At 44.4% G+C, this 21,347-nt stretch overlaps 1 protein-coding gene across 1 annotated transcript in view; it reads left to right on the plus strand.

Moving 5' to 3' along the window:
• The window catches only part of LOC144774148 (extracellular calcium-sensing receptor-like), a 129,614-nt gene that overhangs the window by 35,948 nt on the left and 72,319 nt on the right, over nt 1–21,347 (plus strand). The window contains exons 3-4 of the mRNA XM_078659167.1: nt 909–1,751; nt 14,210–14,437. Of these exons, the coding sequence (XP_078515293.1) occupies nt 909–1,751; nt 14,210–14,437 (1,071 nt within the window). The remainder of the gene's footprint in view (nt 1–908; nt 1,752–14,209; nt 14,438–21,347) is intronic.

Consider the following 21,347-nt stretch of genomic DNA (forward strand, 5'->3'; position numbering starts at 1 on the left):
AGAGAGAAAACACAATATAACTCATGTCTAATGAAATACTTTACAGTTTCATACACATCAGACAACCGCTGCTAACGGGGAATCCAATTAGATGTACACAAGAGAGAAAACACAATGATTTGAACAGATACTGGCTGGATAGAACACAGGGATGTGTGCCATGTCGACTCTTCACTTTTCTCTGCACCAAAACATGCAACCTCCAATGGCAGTGTGTGTGTTAGTGTACAGGGCCTCTAAGGTTGGCACAATATCTGCTGCAGCCCTTAGAGGCCTTCCCTGGTTGCAGTGACCTTGGTATCCAGGGTACCTTTTACAAGGGTCTTATATGTGGCCAGGGAGTTGCTAATTGTGGGTATAAGGGTACAGTTTTGGGAAAGAACACAGGCCGTGGGAGTCCGATTGGTAGCGACCCAGGGCACTTCAAGTCTGGTTGCATCAGAGGTCAGGCAAAAAGTGGGGGGTAACCATGCAAAATGGGCACTTTCCCACATCTTTGAGTCACCTAGGCCGTAGATTTGCAGCGTGACACGCCCTACTTTAAGTCAAGCCACAAATGGTGTCAGCTTTGGCAATGAATATGTTGCTGACTCTTCTCATCACATGTATCACACTCAATTAACCTCTGGGGTTTTCAGCACATTTATTTACATCTGTCTAGCTCCGTTCCTTTATCTGACTGCTTGCAGGTGCAGAGAGACATTTCACTTTAGACTCTGTACTATAGAAAAAGAAGGGTTACTCTAGCTTATGCTTGTAGGGCATCCCATACATTGATGATGATAACAGTCTGTGCTGCATAATGCATGATTTATATTTTGTGGTACCTGGGCCAGTGTTGTTTGCATTTGTAGAAACTGATATGTTCTTACCGTTTCCCTCTTGTAATTGTCTTATGTTTCTGACAGATAAGCCAAGGATCGGTGCTCTCTACTCTCAGCGACAAGCTCCAGTTTCCTTCATTTTTACGTACAGTGCCCAGCTCCACATTCCAGAACTTAGCCATCGCGCAGCTTGTTGGGCACTTTGGTTGGACATGGGTTGGCATGATCGCGTCTGATGATGAGCTGGGCTTACAGGGCGGGCACAGCATAAGAAGACGCATAGAGGACAGCGGGGGTTGCGTAGCCTTCATGGAGCAGGTCAACCTTCGGTACTCCAAAGAGAAGGTCCTTCAACTTGCACAAATGATCCGCAGACACTCAGCGAAGGTGGTGATTGTTCACAGCCCTGAGATACACGTCAAGTTGTTGCTGGAAATTCTTTATGGCATGAATATTAGCAGCAAAGTCTGGATCTTTACCGCATCCTTTACAATCACACCTTGGGTTCTGGCCAACCAGGCCTGGAAAATACTGAACGGATCTCTGGGAATTGTACCTTACACAGAGCACATGCTGGGCTTTGAAGAGTTTTTGCGCAAATTAAAGCCAGCTCGTAATCCTGATGATATATTTATAAAGCTGTTCTGGAATAAAGCATTTAATTGTATTTTTCTGGCTAGCAATGGGACTAGTGGTGAATCCACAGAAGGAAAAGAAAGCAGAAGGGGGCCTTGTTCAGGTGAAGAGACATTAAATGAAGAGGCCATGGCTTTATTTGAGCTGAATGAGCTCAGCTACACTTACCAAGGTTACACCGCAGTGTATGCCTTTGCTTATGCATTGAATGCCCTTGTACGCTGTGTGCCGGGGCAAGGACCGTTCAAGACCGGCTCTTGTGTGGACCTCAACAATATCCAACCATGGCAGGTAGGAACGAGTATCCTATTCTTTACTTAAGGATACAACAGGAATGTACCTGATACATGTCTATGTGCACACCAGAGGCCTGCCTTCCTACACTGATCCAGGATGTTCTGGTCTCTTTGCATTGCCGTAACTCATGTCATGCTCATATTTAGCACCACATTACTTATTCACACTGGTATTGAACCATTTTTTCTGCTGACTGTGGAGTTTTGTCACACCAAAGCCATTATTGCATGCTGACTGTTGTACACATAATATAAAAAGTCATCTTTCCTGAAGTAAAGTAACTCTGAAATATAGCAAAATGTTTCCCCCTTACCATCTAATATGGTACAAAATAGCACCTCAGCGAAAATCAATCATAATAAATTGGGTTACTTATTATGTGTCGAGGGCCCGCCAGTTCACCAGGTCAGTGAAGAATAGGCCTCCACTCCCCTGTGCACAAGCCTACACGCCTTATTTAGAGATGTCCAACTCTATCAGGGATGTCTGCAGTCAAAGAGTGTCTGACGGTAAACACAGGCATGCCAAGTTGGCCACCATGCTACTCCTGCCCACAGATAACAGCTTACCTCCCTTGCAAATGGTAGGGTGACGCCCACTGTGGCTCGGTGGTGTCGTGGTAAATGGATCACTGGCCAAAGGTTTCTGACAGCGGACGCGGCTGCCGCTCCACCACCAGAAATCCTGTGGCTTTCAAACTCGAAAGAACCAACCTCTGTGAGCCCTGATGCTCCACTGACAGCCTAGGCAGCAGTAGGAGGAGAGGGGCAGCTCATACAGTATTGAGGAGAGGACCCACAGCTGTGCCACTGCTTTGGATAAGTCCAGGGTCCTGACACATCTGCAAACGTCTCCATTTTGTTCCACGTTTTGGGTCTTGGCTACAGAAGGCTTAAGCTACATGTGAGAGAGTTGGAAAGAAACTTCTTCAGAGTAGATTAAAATAAGTAGTTTATTGGATGCAGCACGGCACACATCTGTCCAAGTAGATCATCGGCAGGCAACTGACTCGCAGGGCAGAATGCAGACAGCGACACACATTGGAATGTGGGATACAACATGAACATACACAGCGCATGCTGAAAGGAAGCATCTATAATTAAAGTCACAGTAAACACAATTCTAATGACGGAATAAATATGAGATGTAACTCATCTCCCTTAACCAAATACAATTAAAACATAAATGATAATAATAATAAGAACAAAATACATATATTAACAAAATGAAAAAGCTAAATGATTACACAAAATCATTAAATCTTTTGGGAACAAATCTTACACAATTGTTCATTTTAACTCTTGAAGCCACTGTTCCATCAACTTGTTTCTTGATGTCATGCTGATTTCCTTCAGTGAATTGAGACTGAGACACAAATTTGGCAGGACATTTTGCTATTCTCCTAATGTTCCAAATGTTCCCATCCTGAGTGATAACACTACTGTTGAACACCTTCTTAATTTGTATAGCTTTACTTGTTATCATACCATAACTTAGTTTTACCCTGTTTGACTTCTACTCTACTGGCAGTTTCTTTTTTTTGATTTATTAAATCTTTGCACTTATCTCTGCACCACCATGGACACACCACAGATGCAGGATCCCTTCCTTTCAATAATTTAAACAGACTCACTTCAGTATTAGAATGTGGAGTAATTCGATAAGTCCACAAACATTCTCTAAACCCACCTTCTTTGAGGGAATCTTTAACAAAATCTTTAAGAACCCTGTTGAATCTCTCAACCTGACCATTTTCATGTGGTTCATAAAGAGAAATGAAAATGTGTTTAATACCACAATTTTCAAGGAACACTTTCATCTCACCAGATGTGAGTCGCACACCGTTATCAGAAATTAAAGTAGAAGGACACCCTTCAAGTGAAAAAATCTCTTTAAATAAACTTCTGACAGCACTTGTAGTGATCTTGGGAACACATTTCACTCCTGGCCATTTTGGGTGGTAATCAACCATGACTAATTCAATTCAATTCAAAACTTTATTTCGGTCGATTTCAACCATCAAAGATACATATTAAAACTTTTCCATTTTCTAATTATCAATTGGTTTTGATACACATGATGGGGCATTTGGGTACATCTACATGATCCGTTCCAAGTATACAATTTAAAATAACGTAATATCTTCAATAAATACAGTAAAACATTTAAGAACATATAAAAGCTGGGATTTTGTTTTTAAATACCACATTTTTTTTAATCCATCAGTAGCCAACCATGGATTTGTTATATATTAAACTTTTATCAAAATTTGATTGATATCATCACTAGCAGTGGACCTTTTATCACATCAAAGTTTATCAAAAAGTTATCACAGATTAATAAAGTGCGAAGTGCAAAGATGTATAAAAATATTGACTGCAATTATATAATGTTAACTATTACAGTTTCAATCCAGTTTTGTCTCTTATTATAGTCACATTAAATAGAAATCTGCTTACACTAAAGACAACCAATTGTGCCGTGTCTGTCCTCAATATGCGTTCCGCCTCTATGCAATGTCCGCAAAGAGGGGTATAATCCATCTTTTCCTGGGGATATTGTATCGGGGACAAAATAATAATATGTGCAGATCATTTTCCTTGACCTCATTTGTGCAGAGCGTGCACCATTCACGACTTCTATCATCATAATTACTTCCCCATCTCGATTTATTGGCATTTTGTCTGTAAGACCCCGTATCTGAATTTCATAAACAAAGATTTCGCTAGTTGGGGTCGTACAACATCTAAAAAATGGTTCAAACTGCGCTATATCTTTAACCGCTTCTGTGCGGCGCCGATTCCGCCCCTGTGCTGGACATTCCAGAACAGGGTGCGGTTGTGACGGAACCGTTCCGTCATCAGCACAGCTCAGCCATTACTGATGACGGAACGGTTCCGTCACAAGCATCGAAGGGGTTAAAAAGAAGGAATCTTGATGTTAGAGATCCCATACTAAAACTGTGTAGCAAGCACATTATCATTAATGTAGGACCAAAAAGATGATTTTACCAACTTACTACATGTCACGGTCAACACAGACGGCTCATCACAAAAGTCAGTGCAGGCCTATCTTCTTCATCCACGTTGCCATTTGTTGAAGCCATGGAACAGCCTTGCTTTGGTCATTTTTCATGATCTCCTCGTTGACCAAATCCTCTCCCAGAATAAAAGGGGGCGTAATAAAGCATGGTCGTCTGTTCGTTTGATATTAAGATCCATAGCAACTGAAATCAAAGGTGTCCTGCATGGGAGACTTAATAGTTTTCGGGAAAACAAAAGATTCTCCCACTTCAAAATTCCTTTTACAATGTGGCTCCCATATTTCTGCTCCGTACGGAGCTGCTGATTGAGCTTTAAATTTAAAAACCTCTAAAGCAGGAGACATTGATTTTGAAGTACTCGCCCCGTGCTTTTTTTAAATGGGGGCGGAATTTTGGAGCAATATTATCCTAACCCAGTTGTGGCTTCCAAGTCAGCTTTGTATCTAATCTGATTCCTAAATTATTAAAACTTTGTACTCTAATCTATGCGAGACCGCGGCGGAAAAGCTCCAATATGGTGGCGGTGTCTATCAGACACCGCCAGCCATATTAGGATTTGCTCTGGGACATGCCTTTCCGCAGGAGGTGACCGCCAGGGTGGTGGTCACATCCTGATTCGCATGGAGGGATGCCCCTGCGGACGGTCCCTCCACCTCTGGGATGGCGGACGGACGCAGGTCCGTCCGCCATCCTAATAGGCCCCTAGGTTCCTTTTGAAAGATCTATGTGGGTTTATTGACATATATTTAGTGTCGCTGGAATTTATTTCAAGGCCCTTCTTAGTACAATAGAGGTAAAAAGAATTCATTAGATTTTACAGTCCGCTAGGGATTTGTGAGATTTAAATGTTGTCAGCAGCAAATAATAGTGCTGGTACCACTTCGCCTCCCAAACTAGGTGAGTCATTGTTACAGTCTTCCAAATGTTGGGGGATATCATTTACATGTAAACAGCGTTTATAACGCAACTTTTACAACGCAGTACCTTTACCACGCAACTTTTACAATGAAAGTTGTTACAACGACTTGCGCTGGGGGGCGCTCTAGGATAGGGAATAGTTAATTTACTATCCAAAACCTTCCCTACTATCCACGGGGACTGGAGTTGGAATAGTAAATTAAACTATTCACTATCCAGCATTCCCCAACGCAAGTCGTTGTAACGACTTGCGTTGTAAAGGTTGCGTGGTAAAGGCATGCTTGGTAATGACATACATCCTCATTTACATAAAGAGAGAACAGGGTGGGTGCCAGTACGCACCCGTGTCGTACACCCCTTCTCACTGGTATTGACTTTGTAAGTTCTCGCTTGGGCTCCCCTGGGCCCCCATCTTACTTTAGCGAAATTTCCATAATGGAGCCTTATTATTTGTACAAGCAAATCGACTGACCCCCTAAATCTTTCAATGAGTCCCACAACAGGTTCCGGGGTACCAAATCAAATGCTGCCTTTAAATCTACGAAGGCAATGGACAAGTTGCCTTTCAAAAGTAATTCAACCTCTTCGATCCACTCTGTTAATCTACTTAAAATGTGCCTAGCAAAGATTTTTTGTGTGATATCAATCAAACTAATCGGGCGATAATTTGCTGGATCATGTCAGTTGCCCTTTTAATTTTTTTTAACTATTTCTGCCCCTTTCCATGTTTCTGATATTGGTGCAAATTCAACTCTCGTATTACAAAGATGGTTTATATACGGTCCCCAGACTCCAGTATCGTGTTTTAGTAAATCTCCAGGGATTTTTTCGGGTCCGGGGGCTTTGCCTGATTTAACTGCCTCAATGGCCAATAATGTTTCTTTTAAGCTAAAATGCAAGTTGGCAGCCTTTGCAATAATCTCCATGTCTTTAGTTATCACAAATTGCACACCATTAGCTTCTGAGTAGAGGCCAGAGAAATGTGCCACCCATGTATTTTCATCAAGAAATAAATCTTTTGGTGTCCTTCCTGTTTTGTTCCCTTTAGCTATCAAGTTCCAAAAACCTGCCTGGTCCTTGGATTTGATTAGAACTAACCAGATATCATGATCCCATAATTTCTTTGCCCTTTCCAGTGCTCGCTTATAATTATACCTTTTTACCCTTATTGCAGTTAGACTATTACTTTTAACTGCCTGAGTGAGCTCTTTCTTGGCTACCCGACAATTCTTATTATTCCAGGGGTTTCCGAAGTTATTTCTGTGGTGGGTTCCTGCGTTCCCCTCTTTTGGTATATTACTTAGAACCAAACTTAGATCATCTACCAATGCGACATGTAGATCTAGCGTCTGGATTTTATCTACAGGTTGGTCTAAAAATGGTGTAATAGTGTCTGCAAAAATAGTGTAAATACTAGTCATGGATTGAAGATTCCCTAGAATATACGGCCACTTCACAGCTCGATGATTATTACATAATATAATGTTGTCTTCAGTAGTACCAACTCCCCTATTACCCTCTTGGGTTGGGAAAAAAAATTGAAGATACTGTAAGCCGTAAGGGGCGGTGGTCACTCTCCGTTCGGGAGTCAATTTTTAAAACAAGCACATGTGACCAGAACTCCATTGTCATCAATATATAATCTATATTGCTCCGGGAACTGCCTCTACAAAATGTGTGTGCATTTGGTCTATCGGAAGGCAGGCGGCCATTGCATGCTCTCAGACTATGTCCCATTGTAAGTTTCAAAATTTGGGCCACTGCTACAGTGCACTTTACCTCCTTGTCACTCTCTATGGTAAGAATTTTGTTTGCCATGTCTTCAACCTCAAGTATGTTACCAGAGCCCAGTACAGGTTCACAATTACAACTGAAGTCACCTCCAATTATGACCCTGGGTTTGGGCCCTAATGTCTCAAGGAAGGATTCAAGCTGTTCAACTACTAATGATTCCTTATTAGCAGGACCAGGCCTATTATAGGTATTAAATACATATAAAACATCTCCACCCGTGAGATCAATTTTAGACCCTTCATGTCTTGAGATGGTTTATTTAGTGGGATGATATCATTTTCCAGGGAAACCCTTATCTATATCACCAAGTCCCCCGAAGGCCTGCCTTTTACTGATGGGCTAGCATCCACACTAAGTGTTTTAAAACCCACTCTATGGGGTTTTACCAGTAACCAAATCTCCTGTAGGAGAGAAATGTCACTCTGCTCTATGTATTCATTCCAAATTATATCGATTGAGCTCCTTTTTAATCCCGCTATATTCCATGAACGGAGGCGTACTTCCAAGTTCATGCTCAACTCTATACTAGAGAGTAGCCCTTTCCCAATGTTTCCATTGGCTAAAGTAAAGGCATGGCTTCCTACTGGCATGTCCATGTACACTGATTAGTAAGAACGATCGCACTCCGCACTTCAGGGTCACGCCTACCCTGAGGTTACCATACCGCGAGTGAGCTAGCATTCGAACTTGGACCGATTTTCACTACAACTGCGAGGTCTCGACTTCATAAGACTTAACAAGATATGAACTTTGAGCGAAATCGGAACACTACTCCATGCCCATAAGACAGTTTAACGTGACATTGGAGAGATTGAGCCCCTGGAGAAGGCCCTAGTGCCCGAAATGCATTGGGCAATTGATATGAAAACGGAATTGTGAACAATGTTTTGATGTGATTGTAACATCGACAATTATTGAGAAGAAATACCAAAAAGATTGACAAACTTTTTTTGATTAAAACTTTATTCGTTTCAACCATACACACTTTTGAAAAATTCATTGCACAGTGTGCGTTTGGAGACGTTACCCTCGATCAGGATAACGCTACACATTTCATGTCCATGTACACCTCAGTACGAGAGGCTTGTAAGCTCTGGGTAGTCCCAACTCTCTCTTGATTTGAAGGTTCATTGCTCCCATCCATTATTAAGACTCGTTGGAAGGCTTCTACTCGGGTTGCTTCTATAGCCAATGGCTGGACCATAGAATCATTCGTCTGGGGAGTTACCAAAGCATCGGCTCTATAATGGGGGAACTTTTGATGTCAATCTAGATCGTCTAGAGATGATAATCCCTCAAATCTATTAGAAAGTGATACCAAGGAATCTGTACCATTAGCATTTTTTCTAGGCATCGGTCTAAAGAAGTACCCCAGTGGTAGTGCACAAACACGGGGATTCCTAGGTGAGAGTTCCTCTTTGGTGTCTAGTTTGTCCCTACCCATCTGGGGGTGCCTAAAATGTATCACTACGCAGTCACCATTTATGTTTTTCCTTGATTCTCCAACCCACCCTACCCTACGCACCATTATAATAGCTTCAGTTCTCAATGGATTAAATTGCTTACATTTTGTTAGCCAGTCAACTGTCTTGTTCCTTAGATTTTGCCAGGTCTCTTTCTGATTTCTCCTTAAAACAGGATCTCCAGATAGGATTATCACATAGGGACATGAGGCAGGGTGTAGTTGCAGAACATCACTATTCGGTATTAGGTTTGTACCTTTTGGGCTATGCATTACTTCCCTTCCAGGTTGAGTGCCCAGTCTATCACAAAGTATTTGTGCTTGTTGGTTGTCAACTGGGTTCCCTCGATTTACAACAATGACCCGTGTCACACCGTCAGTTATATCCACCCCGTTGTTTACTATGTAATTGGAATGTGACCTAGTTAAATCCATAGACACGTTACATCTAATACATACATTGTCTTTGTCCAATGGAGCCGACCCTCTTTTTGTACTAAAGGTTGCGTATGTGAATAATCTCGTATTGTTTGGGGCGCTCCCTCCTGGACGATATGGCTGATAGAATTACTACTGTCCTGCAAGTGCCCTAAAGCAGTATGCAGTTGTTCTATTTTCCCTTCCAAGGACCTAAAGTTCTCACTCATACGCTCCACCATCAGAGTTAACATAGCATCCTTTGCAGATTCAAGGGACATTTTTACAATCGTTCCAAATCCCCTGTTATTTTCCCTAATTCAAAAACATTTTGGACATAATTGACCTCAGTCTGGGTACTAACAGTTTTTTTCGTCAACATTTGCCCATCTGCGCTGGAGTTAGATCTTGCACCTTGAGTTACCCCCCCCTACTTTCTTAGCCCTGGTTTTCCTTACAACGGGGATGGCTTTCTTTTTTGCTTGCTGATCATCCCCCTTTTTCCCCTGCTGTTTCGAACTTTGCTTCCTTAATCTGGGTCTCATGGCCGGACTAGTTGTGCTATTTGTTCCATCTTGCCCTAAGCAGTAGAACAATTTAATAGGGATGCTTCATTTAAAACCATTATTATGGGCATTAACCCCTTCGATGCTCGTGACGAGCTCAGCTACTGAGTCACTACTTTGGTTAGAAATTTCACAGAAAAATCCAGGTGGCTCTTATGGGCGATTTTTTAATGACGCACTCAAGCAAATGTCTGCGAGTGAACTATGGGATCTTAATCCCAGTAAAGCAGTTTTTAGAATTAGCATCAAGAACCGTATTCGAATGAGCTCCCTAATTGCTGATAAAGCACATTTTGCTAAACGCAAACACGCATGGGCAACAATGAATTCTTATGGGCTGGCCACCCCCCTTCCTTATTTGTCCTGCACTTACCCCCTGTATTTAAAACTTAGCTTCATGGCTCTCAGATTGAGTAACAGGCAATTTTTAAAGGATCTTCCCTCATGGCGCCGGACATCAGAGGATGTGCTGTGCCGAGGGTGTGGCCAGACGGCAGAAACTTTAGAGCATGTAGTCTGTCTCTGCCCCGCTCTTATGCCACAGCGCAGACGAAAAATGAAAACTGAGTGGAACAGGCTGGGAATTCGGACCTGCAGACAGGCCATCATTGCAGCACTGAACCCAGAAAATACAGTTTTAAACTTTGTTTTTACTATTTTTTATACGCCACTCATACTGTAAATTAACTTAATTGTGGACGGGCTTGACATTGTTTTTACTTTTAATGAAACAGTCAGTACCAAATTGCACTTTATTTAATGCGGCTAAATCTGTTTACATCTGATTGCACTTTATTATAAATTGCTGCTAGTTGTTGAACCTCTAATTGTTTCTATCAACACAACATTGCTCTAACGATGCCAACGAACTTTCATCCAAATGCCATTGTTGACACTGCTGTTTTTCTCATCCTGTCTCTTCCCTTTTTAACATATGTATGCTGCTGGAGTATTCTTCTAAGAATCTGGATTATTTCTTTTTTTTTTCATTCTTGTTAATTCATTGTTCTTATCTCTCTTTTTTTATACTTGTAGTATCACTGGTAGTTTTGATGTGTACTTTTAAGGATAATTTCATATGGTTTAAAACCCCCCTCCTTTCCTCCACTCCCAACACTGAGCTTGGTCTGGCGGGTTTCAACAGCTCTGAGGAGGCCGACTCCTCCAGGAGACCCCCGTCCCCCACTAAAGTGTCACCGAGCTGGGTGATGCATGACGCCTGAGAAAGCAAATTAACCCCAGCCCCCTACCCATCTGGAGGGGTGAAGGGGCGTATTCGGGGCTGCTGACAAACCGAGAGTACTAGCCGAATACAATAAACGCCAGGAATGCCACGTACAAGTAGGCCTTTGTGTACTGGGCATGTTTTAAAATAAATCAATAAATAAAATTAAAAAACATAATAGAAAAAATACCTCTGCTCTGAATGTCTTGCGTGCCTCAATCATGATGGTTACGCCACCACCCGTTGCAGGGAGGCCGTGTTGCAATAATCTGATAATAAGTGCCTTTCTGCAATTTTCTGTAATGTTTCGAGTAACATCCTGCTTCTCATTATCAGTGTTCGTAACACCAACTCTATTGAGTGACATTGTGAGAGGTATGAAAGAAAAAGATTTGCAAATTAATTTGCGAAAGGTTTACACTATTTGGGAAATTTTTATCCTTCAACCTTGAATAAACCTTCAGCCAATGCATATGGTATACCTACCCAACTGAGGTGGATTTCCCTTCCCACTACGGGTCTCCAGTTTAATATGAGTAGGGGTCATTGAGACAGTCCAACTGAGCTACTCAGATTTGACCGTTAAATAAGAACCAAACCCACATTGGGTGCCAATGTCGTGTAACTCCTACCATTACGTAGAATCTGCACATTTGTTGACCAACAGGCTTGGTGCCAAGACCCCCCCGCAGGATATGTCAGTGTATAGGGCAGCAAGCTCACAGTGCCACCGTAAGCCCCCCTAACCTTACCAGGATGTGAATAGTTTCTAGCAAGCACTGAACATGACAACCCTGACCCCTCAGGGATCAAGGAAACAATACAGTGCTTTTCGATGTCACTCGTCCTCAGCTTCTCTTAGAGAGATATACAGAATACACGGTGGCACGTTTTCAATAAGTATTTATTGAGACAGCGTCATTCTAGTATAAACTATATGTGCTGCCACAATGAGGACCCAGAAGCAAATGAAAGATATTATAAGCACCAAAAGAGTGAATAGTAGGTAATTTCTACCATCAGAACATGATATCTTGTGACTTCTCAGGTCATCTCTCTGCTAAGCTGCCGGTCTTTCGTTCTCCTTGTGTTCTCCTTATCACTTACCCCTGCCTAGCTCTCCATGGTCTCCCATGTATTCTGTGTTCTAACTGCATTTCTGTAAATGTTGTATGTTTCTCCTGATTCAATGTTGGACATTCTCTTATCCTTGATTGTATTTTGTGTGCATACTTTGTTCCATTGATACTTGCCTTGCTCCTGTAAAGCGCTCTGATGCCTCCGGGTCTAGCCAGCGCTATATAAAACCTTTAAAATAAATACCATGGTGCTAAACAGTGAATACATGCAGGCATATAAATATGACGGTAATCAAGCGTACTCCTACGATGCAGACACTACCTAAGTGTACCCAGCATGTACGTAGATGTAAAGCCAAGAATCCCTTAGGAAAGAGCCCACCCCATTACCTGATGGGATAGAAAGAAGGACCCCATCTTGGTCTCAAGTTGGACACCCCGCAAGGGATGTCAGACAGCTGTGTGTCGGAGCATCTGCGTGCAGTGACCTCAGTGTCAGTGTTGAAGCTTCTCCACTGTCTATGGTTCTTTTATACCATAAAGATAGCCTCAGGGTTCTTACTACAATCAATATGTTGTGAGTACAATCATGTAAATGAGCTTAAATCAATACCTGCAATTATGCAAAGTAGTTCTGTCACCCTAGGTTGACGATGACCTGCCTTTTGTACAGAGTATGTTAATCCTGTTATGTACGTCATGTGCAGGGACTTTTCTAATAATCCTCATGCATAATAAATGAGGCTAGTTTCAAGGAAACCAATCGACATTTATTCAGCACATGACTGGGTGAAAGGTCAGTGCGGTATGCAGAGCAAGGAAGGATGAATGTAGGTGAAAGGTTGTTCTGCTACTTAGGTCTAGGTTGGGGTACATAACAGATGGTGCACACAATGTTAGAGGAGACTCAAATGCATTAGATACAGGGTGTATCTAGCAGTTTACCTGACCTGTGAGATGTTTCCTTAGTGTGCACTCTTTTTTTGTGATGTCCTTTTGAGGGTGTCATCATATGTATTTCCCCCTGCTATTTCTGTATGGTTGTTTTAACCTGTGACCAGTATTTAATATCTTGTGTAATAGAACATTTTTTCAATTAATCAAAAAGGCACTGCCTGGACTGCAAGTGTTGTTAGGTTTGTGGCTGATATCTGATGCCCTTGAGCCCAAACCACCTCTCCCAAGTAAGCCTTGGACTCCTCTGCCTCGCTTCCATGAAAGCCAAGTGGTAAAATGCAACACTTGGTTCAGAGTTTGGGAGTCTGCATTATGGAGTCAGAGGACATCAGTGGCAAGAAACCACAGTTGTTAAAACTGTGACCCAGTACCCTCTGTTAGCCCCCCTGGCACCCTTTGAGTCAGATTCCTGACAAGGAGTTTGGAGGTCAGGGATTCATTCAAACACTTAAAGTGGAACGTCTCTTGTGTGAGTCTCACAAACGTAGGTAAACCTCAGCTCTAAGACACAGCCTGGTGAAGGCTGGAACCAAACTCCCTGGGCCTTATTTATGAAAAGTGACGCATCGCTGCGTGAAAACAGTGATGCGTCACTTTTCACTGCGCACTCCTTGCGACACCAATGATGCGTCATATTTAATGTATGACACATCATGTCGCAAGGACTTACAGATACGTCAGTATTTCTGACGTATCTGTAAGCGCAAAAGTGACGCATTGCTGGAGTGTGTCACAAAACTGACGCAAGGCCTCATAAATGAAGCCCCCTGTGTGTAGAGCAGCCACTGACAGCTGACGAGGCTGCAGGAATGTCCCAACCACAGCTGTTGAAAGTCATTGGGGCTTGCATCTTCTTCCTCTCCGTACTCCTCCCAAGTAGGGTTAATAGGCTGGGAATAGAGGACTCTGTGTCCTTTCTGCTTACACAGTTATTGCTGTCAACTAATTACAAGCATCAAACCATGTCCATAATTATATTCTCACATTTCAGATTCTTCACTACTTGAAACACATTCGCTTTCAGACTCGTACAGGGGATGAAATATTCTTCGATGCAAATGGAGATGCCCCCGCGACCTACAACATCCTAAATGTGCAGATATCCCAGGATGAAGAATTTCAGCTTGTAAAAGTGGGCAAGTTGGACTCAGCTGCACCAAGAGGCAGAGACATCATCATCAGCGCTGGTGCCATCCTCTGGAGTGATGGGCACTCTCAGGTAGGTGGGATCACTCTGTGGGTGAGTGGCAGCTGGGCACACCTTCATGGGCACTCTCAGGTAGGTGGGATCACTCTGTGGGTGAGTGGCAGCTGGGCACACCCTCATGGGCACTCTCAGGTAGGTGGGATGACTCTGTGGGTGAGTGGCAGCTGGGTACACCCTCATGGGCACTCTCAGGTAGGTGGGATGATTCTGTGGGTGAGTGGCAGCTGGGCACACCTTCTTGGCACTCTCAGGTAGGCGGGAAAACTGTTATTTATATGAGTGGCAGCTGGGCACACCCTCATGGGCACTCTCAGGTAGGCAGGAACACTGTTATATGAGTGGCAGCTGGGCATACCCTCATGGGCACTCTCAGGTAGGCAGGAACACAGTGCGTGAGTGGCAGCTGGGCACACCCTCATGGGCACTCTCAGGTAGGCAAAAACACTGTGCGGGTGAGTGGCAGCTGGGCATACCCTCATGGGCACTCTCAGGTAGGCGGGAACACTGTTATATGAGTGGCAGCTGGACACACCTTCTGGGCACTCTCAGATAGGCGGAAACACTGTGTACATGAGTGTCAGCTGGGCACACCCTCATGAGCACTCTCAGGTAGGCGGGAACACTGTGTGGGTGAGTTGCAGCTGGGCATACCCTCATGCACACTCTCAGATAGGAGGGGACAGTGTGGGGGTGAGTGGTAGCTGGGCACACCTTCTTGGCACTCTCAGGTAGGTGGAAACACTGTGTATATGAGTGGCAGCTGGGCACACCCTCATGGGCACTCTCAGATAGGCGGGAACACTGTGCGGGTGAGTGGCAGCTGGGCACACCCTCATTGGCACTCTCAGGTAGGCGGGAACACTGCTATATGAGTGGCAGCTGGACACACCCTCATGGGCACTCTCAGGTAGGCGGGAACACTGTTATATGAGTGGCAGCTGGGCACACCCTCATGGGCACTCTCAGGTAGGTGGGATCACTGTTATATGAGTGGCAGCTGGGCACACCCTCATGGGCACTCTCAGGTAGGCGGGAACACTGTTATTTGAGTGGCAGCTGGGCACACCCTCATGGGCACTCTCAGGTAGGTGGGATCACTGTTATATGAGTGGCAGCTGGGCACACCCTCATGGGCACTCTCAGGTAGGCGGGAACACTGTTATTTGAGTGGCAGCTGGGCACACCCTCATGGGCACTCTCAGGTAGGTGGGAACACTGTGCGGGTGAGTTGCAGCTGGGCATACCCTCATGCACACTCTCAGATAGGAGGGGACAGTGTGGGGGTGAGTGGTAGCTGGGCACACCTTCTGGTCACTCTCAGATAGGCGGGAACACTGTTATATGAGTGGCAGCTGGGCACACCCTCATGGGCACTCTCAGACAGAAACACTGTGTGCATGAGTGGTAGCTGGGCACACCTTCTTGGCACTCTCAGGTAAGTGGAAACAATGTGTGCATGAGTGCCAGCTGGGCACACCCTCATGAGCACTCTAAGGTAGATGGGAACACTGTGTGGGTGAGTTGCAGCTGGGCATACCCTCATGGGCACTCTCAGATAGGAGGGGACAGTGTGGGGGTGAGTGGTAGCTGGGCACACCTTCTTGGCACTCTCAGGTAGGTGGAAACACTGTGTATATGAGTGGCAGCTGGGCACACCCTCATGGGCACTCTCAGATAGGCGGGAACACTGTGCGGGTGAGTGGCAGCTGGGCACACCTTCATGGGCACTCTCAGGTAGGCGGGAACACTGTTATATGAGTGGCAGCTGAGCACACCCTCATTGGCACTCTCAGGTAGGCGGGAACACTGCTATATGAGTGGCAGCTGGGCACACCCTCATGGGCACTCTCAGGTAGGCGGGAACACTGTTATATGAGTGGCAGCTGGGCATACCCTCATTGGCACTCTCAGGTAGGCGGGAACACTGTTATATGAGTGGCAGCTGGACACACCCTCATGGGCACTCTCAGGTAGGCGGGAACACTGTTATATGAGTGGCAGCTGGGCACACCCTAATGGGCACTCTCAGGTAGGTGGGATCACTGTTATATGAGTGGCAGCTGGGCACACCCTCATGGGCACTCTCAGGTAGGCGGGAACACTGTTATTTGAGTGGCAGCTGGGCACACCCTCATGGGCACTCTCAGGTAGGTGGGAACACTGTGCGGGTGAGTTGCAGCTGGGCATACCCTCATGCACACTCTCAGATAGGAGGGGACAGTGTGGGGGTGAGTGGTAGCTGGGCACACCTTCTGGTCACTCTCAGATAGGCGGGAACACTGTTATATGAGTGGCAGCTGGGCACACCCTCATGGGCACTCTCAGACAGAAACACTGTGTGCATGAGTGGTAGCTGGGCACACCTTCTTGGCACTCTCAGGTAAGTGGAAACACTGTGTGCATGAGTGCCAGCTGGGCACACCCTCATGAGCACTCTAAGGTAGATGGGAACACTGTGTGGGTGAGTTGCAGCTGGGCATACCCTCATGGGCACTCTCAGATAGGAGGGGACAGTGTGGGGGTGAGTGGTAGCTGGGCACACCTTCTTGGCACTCTCAGGTAGGTGGAAACACTGTGTGCATGAGTGGCAGCTGAGCACACCCTCATGGGCACTCTCAGATAGGCGGGAACATTTTGTGGGTGAGTTGCAGCTGGGCACACCTTCTGTTACCCTTTAATATAACATTTTTGCAACAAAACAAATTAATTGAAAAGAAAGTTCCAAACTTTGAAATATGCTGCAATTGTTAATACTAAAATCTTGATATCATAATCCTAACACACATACAAAAGACAAAAAAAATAAATATACAGTTTTGACTCCAATGCAAAGCTTATCACTCTTCTAACCCTGAATCAAAGGCTAATGTGAAACATAAACCTAACTCCTGACTTGAGTTTAGGCTTAATCCTAACAATATGTCTAACCAGAGACAGGGGCTTTGACTAACAACTAATGTCTTAAATCTAAGTTATCGCTAAGCCCAAACCTTGCCCCAACTCTGAACCTAAGACAATCACTGACCCCACAACTAACCCTAGCCCTGAGGCCTGACACAAGGGCTAGTGGTAATCTTTCTCCAATCTAAGCTGATCATAAGCCCTGGGGAACTGTGGTTCAGGTGTCCATGTCCTGGGGAACTGTTCACATCTTGTTTCATTGCAGGATGTTCTTCCTCCCACTTATTCAGTTAGCCATTACCTGGACGACACCTTCGTCCCACCATGGCTGGTGCACCCCGCTGACGTTCAGCCCCTGGTTTGGACTGATGAGTGTTTTGCTCATTTTTCCATCTCTCCTTCTGGTACGACACTTTGCCTGACCCATCTGTGGGTAGATAGGAATGCTCAGGTTTGGAATGAAATGGACGTTGGGCAGCATCTCCTATGTTTGCGGATTGTGTCCCTCTCCTCCAGCCACTTTGTACCCTGGATCTTTACTACAGTCTATCACGTCTGCCCTTGGAATCGCAACTGACTGTTCCGCTGCTGCGTGGATGCTGAATGGCACTTCTAAATCCCCAGGATGCAAGAACAGACCAACTTACCACCAGCCAAGGTGTGTGCAGCTGGCACAAGTCGATCTGTGAGGAGACAATGCATGCCAATGCAGACTAATTTACCAGTTGCGCACACCTGTAACAAGTCTCCCTATGAGGAGACACTGCATGACCATACAGACCAATTTTGCCACCAGCCAAGATGTTCGCACCTGGCACAAGACTTCCTGTGAGGAGATGCCGCGTGCCCTGCAGACCAACTTACCACCAGCCAAGATGTGCGGACCTGGCACATGTCTTCCTGTGAGCAGACACTGCATGCCCATACAGACCAAGTTACCACCTGCCAAAATGTATGCAGCTGGCAGAAGTCTTCCTGTGAGGAGATGCCACATACCCATGCAGACCAAGTGCCACTGGATAAGACCTGTTTAGTCAGACGACATTGCCATTCCTTGCAATTCTTGTAATCTTTTGTTATCAGCAGGATTGCTAATGCAAATGACCTTTGTTGCAACTTGCTGCCTCTTGACACATGTTTCCCATCTTCTTCCCATCCCCGAAAAGATGATTCTCATTTATGTGCTGTTACGTTATGTTATGTTGTGCTTTCTCATGGTATGCTATGCTATGTTTTGGTATGCTATGGTATGTTATGTCATGTTATGTTATCCTATCCTATGCTAAGCTATGTTATGTTATGTCATGGTATGCTATGTTATGTTATGTTATGCTATGCTATGTTATGCTATGTTATATTATATCATTGGTCTGTTTAGTGAGACCTGGACATCCATAGCGCTTCTTTATTAGTGAAACTGTAGCAGTGATCCCTGCGTGTGCTGAACCCAGACCCTCGTGTTCAGCAAGTGTTAGTCCTAATCTGCAATCAAGATTCGGGATTGCTCTAGCCCCTACTCCTGGAATTTGAGCATACAGCATCTAACTTGCAGGAGTATTTGAGTGGAAATCCTTTTAGCAAGGAGAAGCTGTTGTGTGTGGCATTTACAGCTATCATTATAGGTGTGTCTATCCTCATGCTAGAACGAGTGATTGCAGCAATGGCAGCAGTTTGTACTGTTGCCTTGGTGGCTTTATCAGCCATGGAATTCCCTTCAACATAAACGTCTACATGCTGATGACTCAATGTGTGAATAACATGAGCCAGTGGCAAGCCTTCTTTCAGCTATTTCACCTGTTCCCAAATCATCTTGTGCTTCACTGCAACCTTTGGAATCTTGAAACCTACTTTGGCCCCAATAGTGAAGATATTCACTATAAGACTGGACACAATAAAAAAATCACAAACAATGAATGTGGGGAATTCCCGATCCGTATTTTGCAGTGCCAGTATCATGGCTTTAAATTCTGCCAGTTGTGCTGTGCAATCCCCTAGAGTCTGCATCTGTGTATTACCAGGACGGAACTTGCAGTCCTGCATATGTCCCTTGACAATCGTGCATGCTGCGCTGTATTGCTGTTTACTTCCTACAGCAGGCTGGGCAGATCCATCAGTATAAATGATGTATTCATATTGATCTAGAGGCTTTATTTCAATCGGGAGAGGATATTCCTGTTCGTACTGGAGGAATGCTTGTGGTTTTAATGTAGAATCAAACCTGTAGTCTACATCTGTTGCACTGAGAGAATTAGCCCATTGTATCCTGCGCAGATGCAATGCTTTTGTGTTTGGAACACTTGCTTTTGTAACAACCTCCAAGGTTGGTACTGGGGTCATGATGATTATGCGTTTCCCTTGTGCCAGTGCTCTTTTTCTCACTACAGGAGTCTGTACTGCTGTGAGTATTTTTTCAGTAGAAGAAAAACGCATCTCAGCGTATGTATACAAATGTGATTTATATGCAATAGGTACCGTATCACCTTCATTGAATGTGTTATAAATATACCCTGTTTGACCCGCGTCTACATGGATCACCAGGTTTGTGGTGTTGATACATGTGTGTCAGTGTTTGGAAAACTATCATGTCAGCTTGTACAGAACCACAAATGTCTGTGTGGTCGTGTGTTCAGTGATTGATTGAAAAAGCATGTCACATGAAGTCGTAGAATGTTTTTACTGTTTCTGGGTTATCTAAAATGTATTTTCTGGCAAAATGTAAAAATCCTAAAATGGATTGTAGTCTTTTCAGAGTTGTTGGATGATTAAGCAGCGCTCGTTTTTCTAAAAACAAATTGGCTGCCAAGCCTTTTCCTTCACTTGATAACTCATATCCCAACAACAGGACATTGAGGTGGGCAGTCTTTGATTTCTGAAAATTAAATTTGTAGCCCAGGCGAGCAAACAAAAGAATTATGTTGTTCACTGTGGACAAGTGTTTTATTAATTAATCGTCCGTGAGATAAAAATCATCTACATAGAATAAATCAATCAAAGTGCATTTGTAGAGCGCAACAGCTACCTCAGCGGAGGTGCCGGCGCGAGTGCAGACTGACAGCAAAGATCAGCGGGGAGGAGCTTCAGCTGTGAGAAAAGCAGAGTCTTTAAGGTCTTCCTGAATTCTAGTTCTGAATTGATCAGGCGCAAGGCATTCCAGAGTTTGGCTGCCCTGAACAAGAATGACCTTCCCCCTTGACACTCTTTGGCGTTTTGTGGCACACGAAGCAGATAATAGTGGCTAGATCGCAATAAGCGGTCCTAGCGTTACAGTCTAAGCCTCTGCTTATGATAGCAGGGGCCCACAACTCTTGTGGTTTTAAGAGCTAGCGTCAAGGCCTTGAATTCAATCCTCTTACTTATTGGGAGCCAATGTAGTTGTCTCAAATGGGGGAAAATATGATGTCTGAAGGGCACCCTACAGATAAGTCTTGCTGCTGCATTCAGCACAATCTGTAGTTTGTAAACCAAATATACCGGAAAGCCAAATGTACAGACTATTTGCATAGTCCAAATGGGAGGTAACCAAGGCATGTATAAAGATCTTACAACTTTCTTCAGGCAGGTATCGTAAAACCTTCCTCAAAAACCGCAACTTCTAGAAGCAAGTGGACAAACCTTGTCAGATGTGTGACGGAAAAGAGAGATCAGTATCAAACCTGAAACCCAGATTTCCCGCAGACTCTGCAGGCGTAGGAGGGGGTACAATTCTTCTGGACTCCAGAGATTGGTTTGTGGTGGTAAGCTCTGATTGAAGAACAGGAGCTCTGTCTTATCCGCATTCAATCTCAAGCAGTTGTCATACATCCACGTGGAAATCTACTTCATGCATTCTTTAAATTTGTTGAATGCCTCAGGGGAGTGCTCTTTGAAGGAAAAGACCAGCTGCATGTTATCTGCGTAAGAGACTACTTTCACTCCCAAGGATAAGATAATGGTGGCTAAGGGGGCCAAGTAGAGATTAAAAAGTAGTGGGCTCAAGGCAGAGCCCTGCCATATACTACACACTAAAGTTTTTCGTGAGGAT

The sequence above is a fragment of the Lissotriton helveticus genome, chromosome 8, assembly GCF_964261635.1.
Source record: "Lissotriton helveticus chromosome 8, aLisHel1.1, whole genome shotgun sequence".
Lineage (NCBI taxonomy): Eukaryota > Metazoa > Chordata > Amphibia > Caudata > Salamandridae > Lissotriton > Lissotriton helveticus.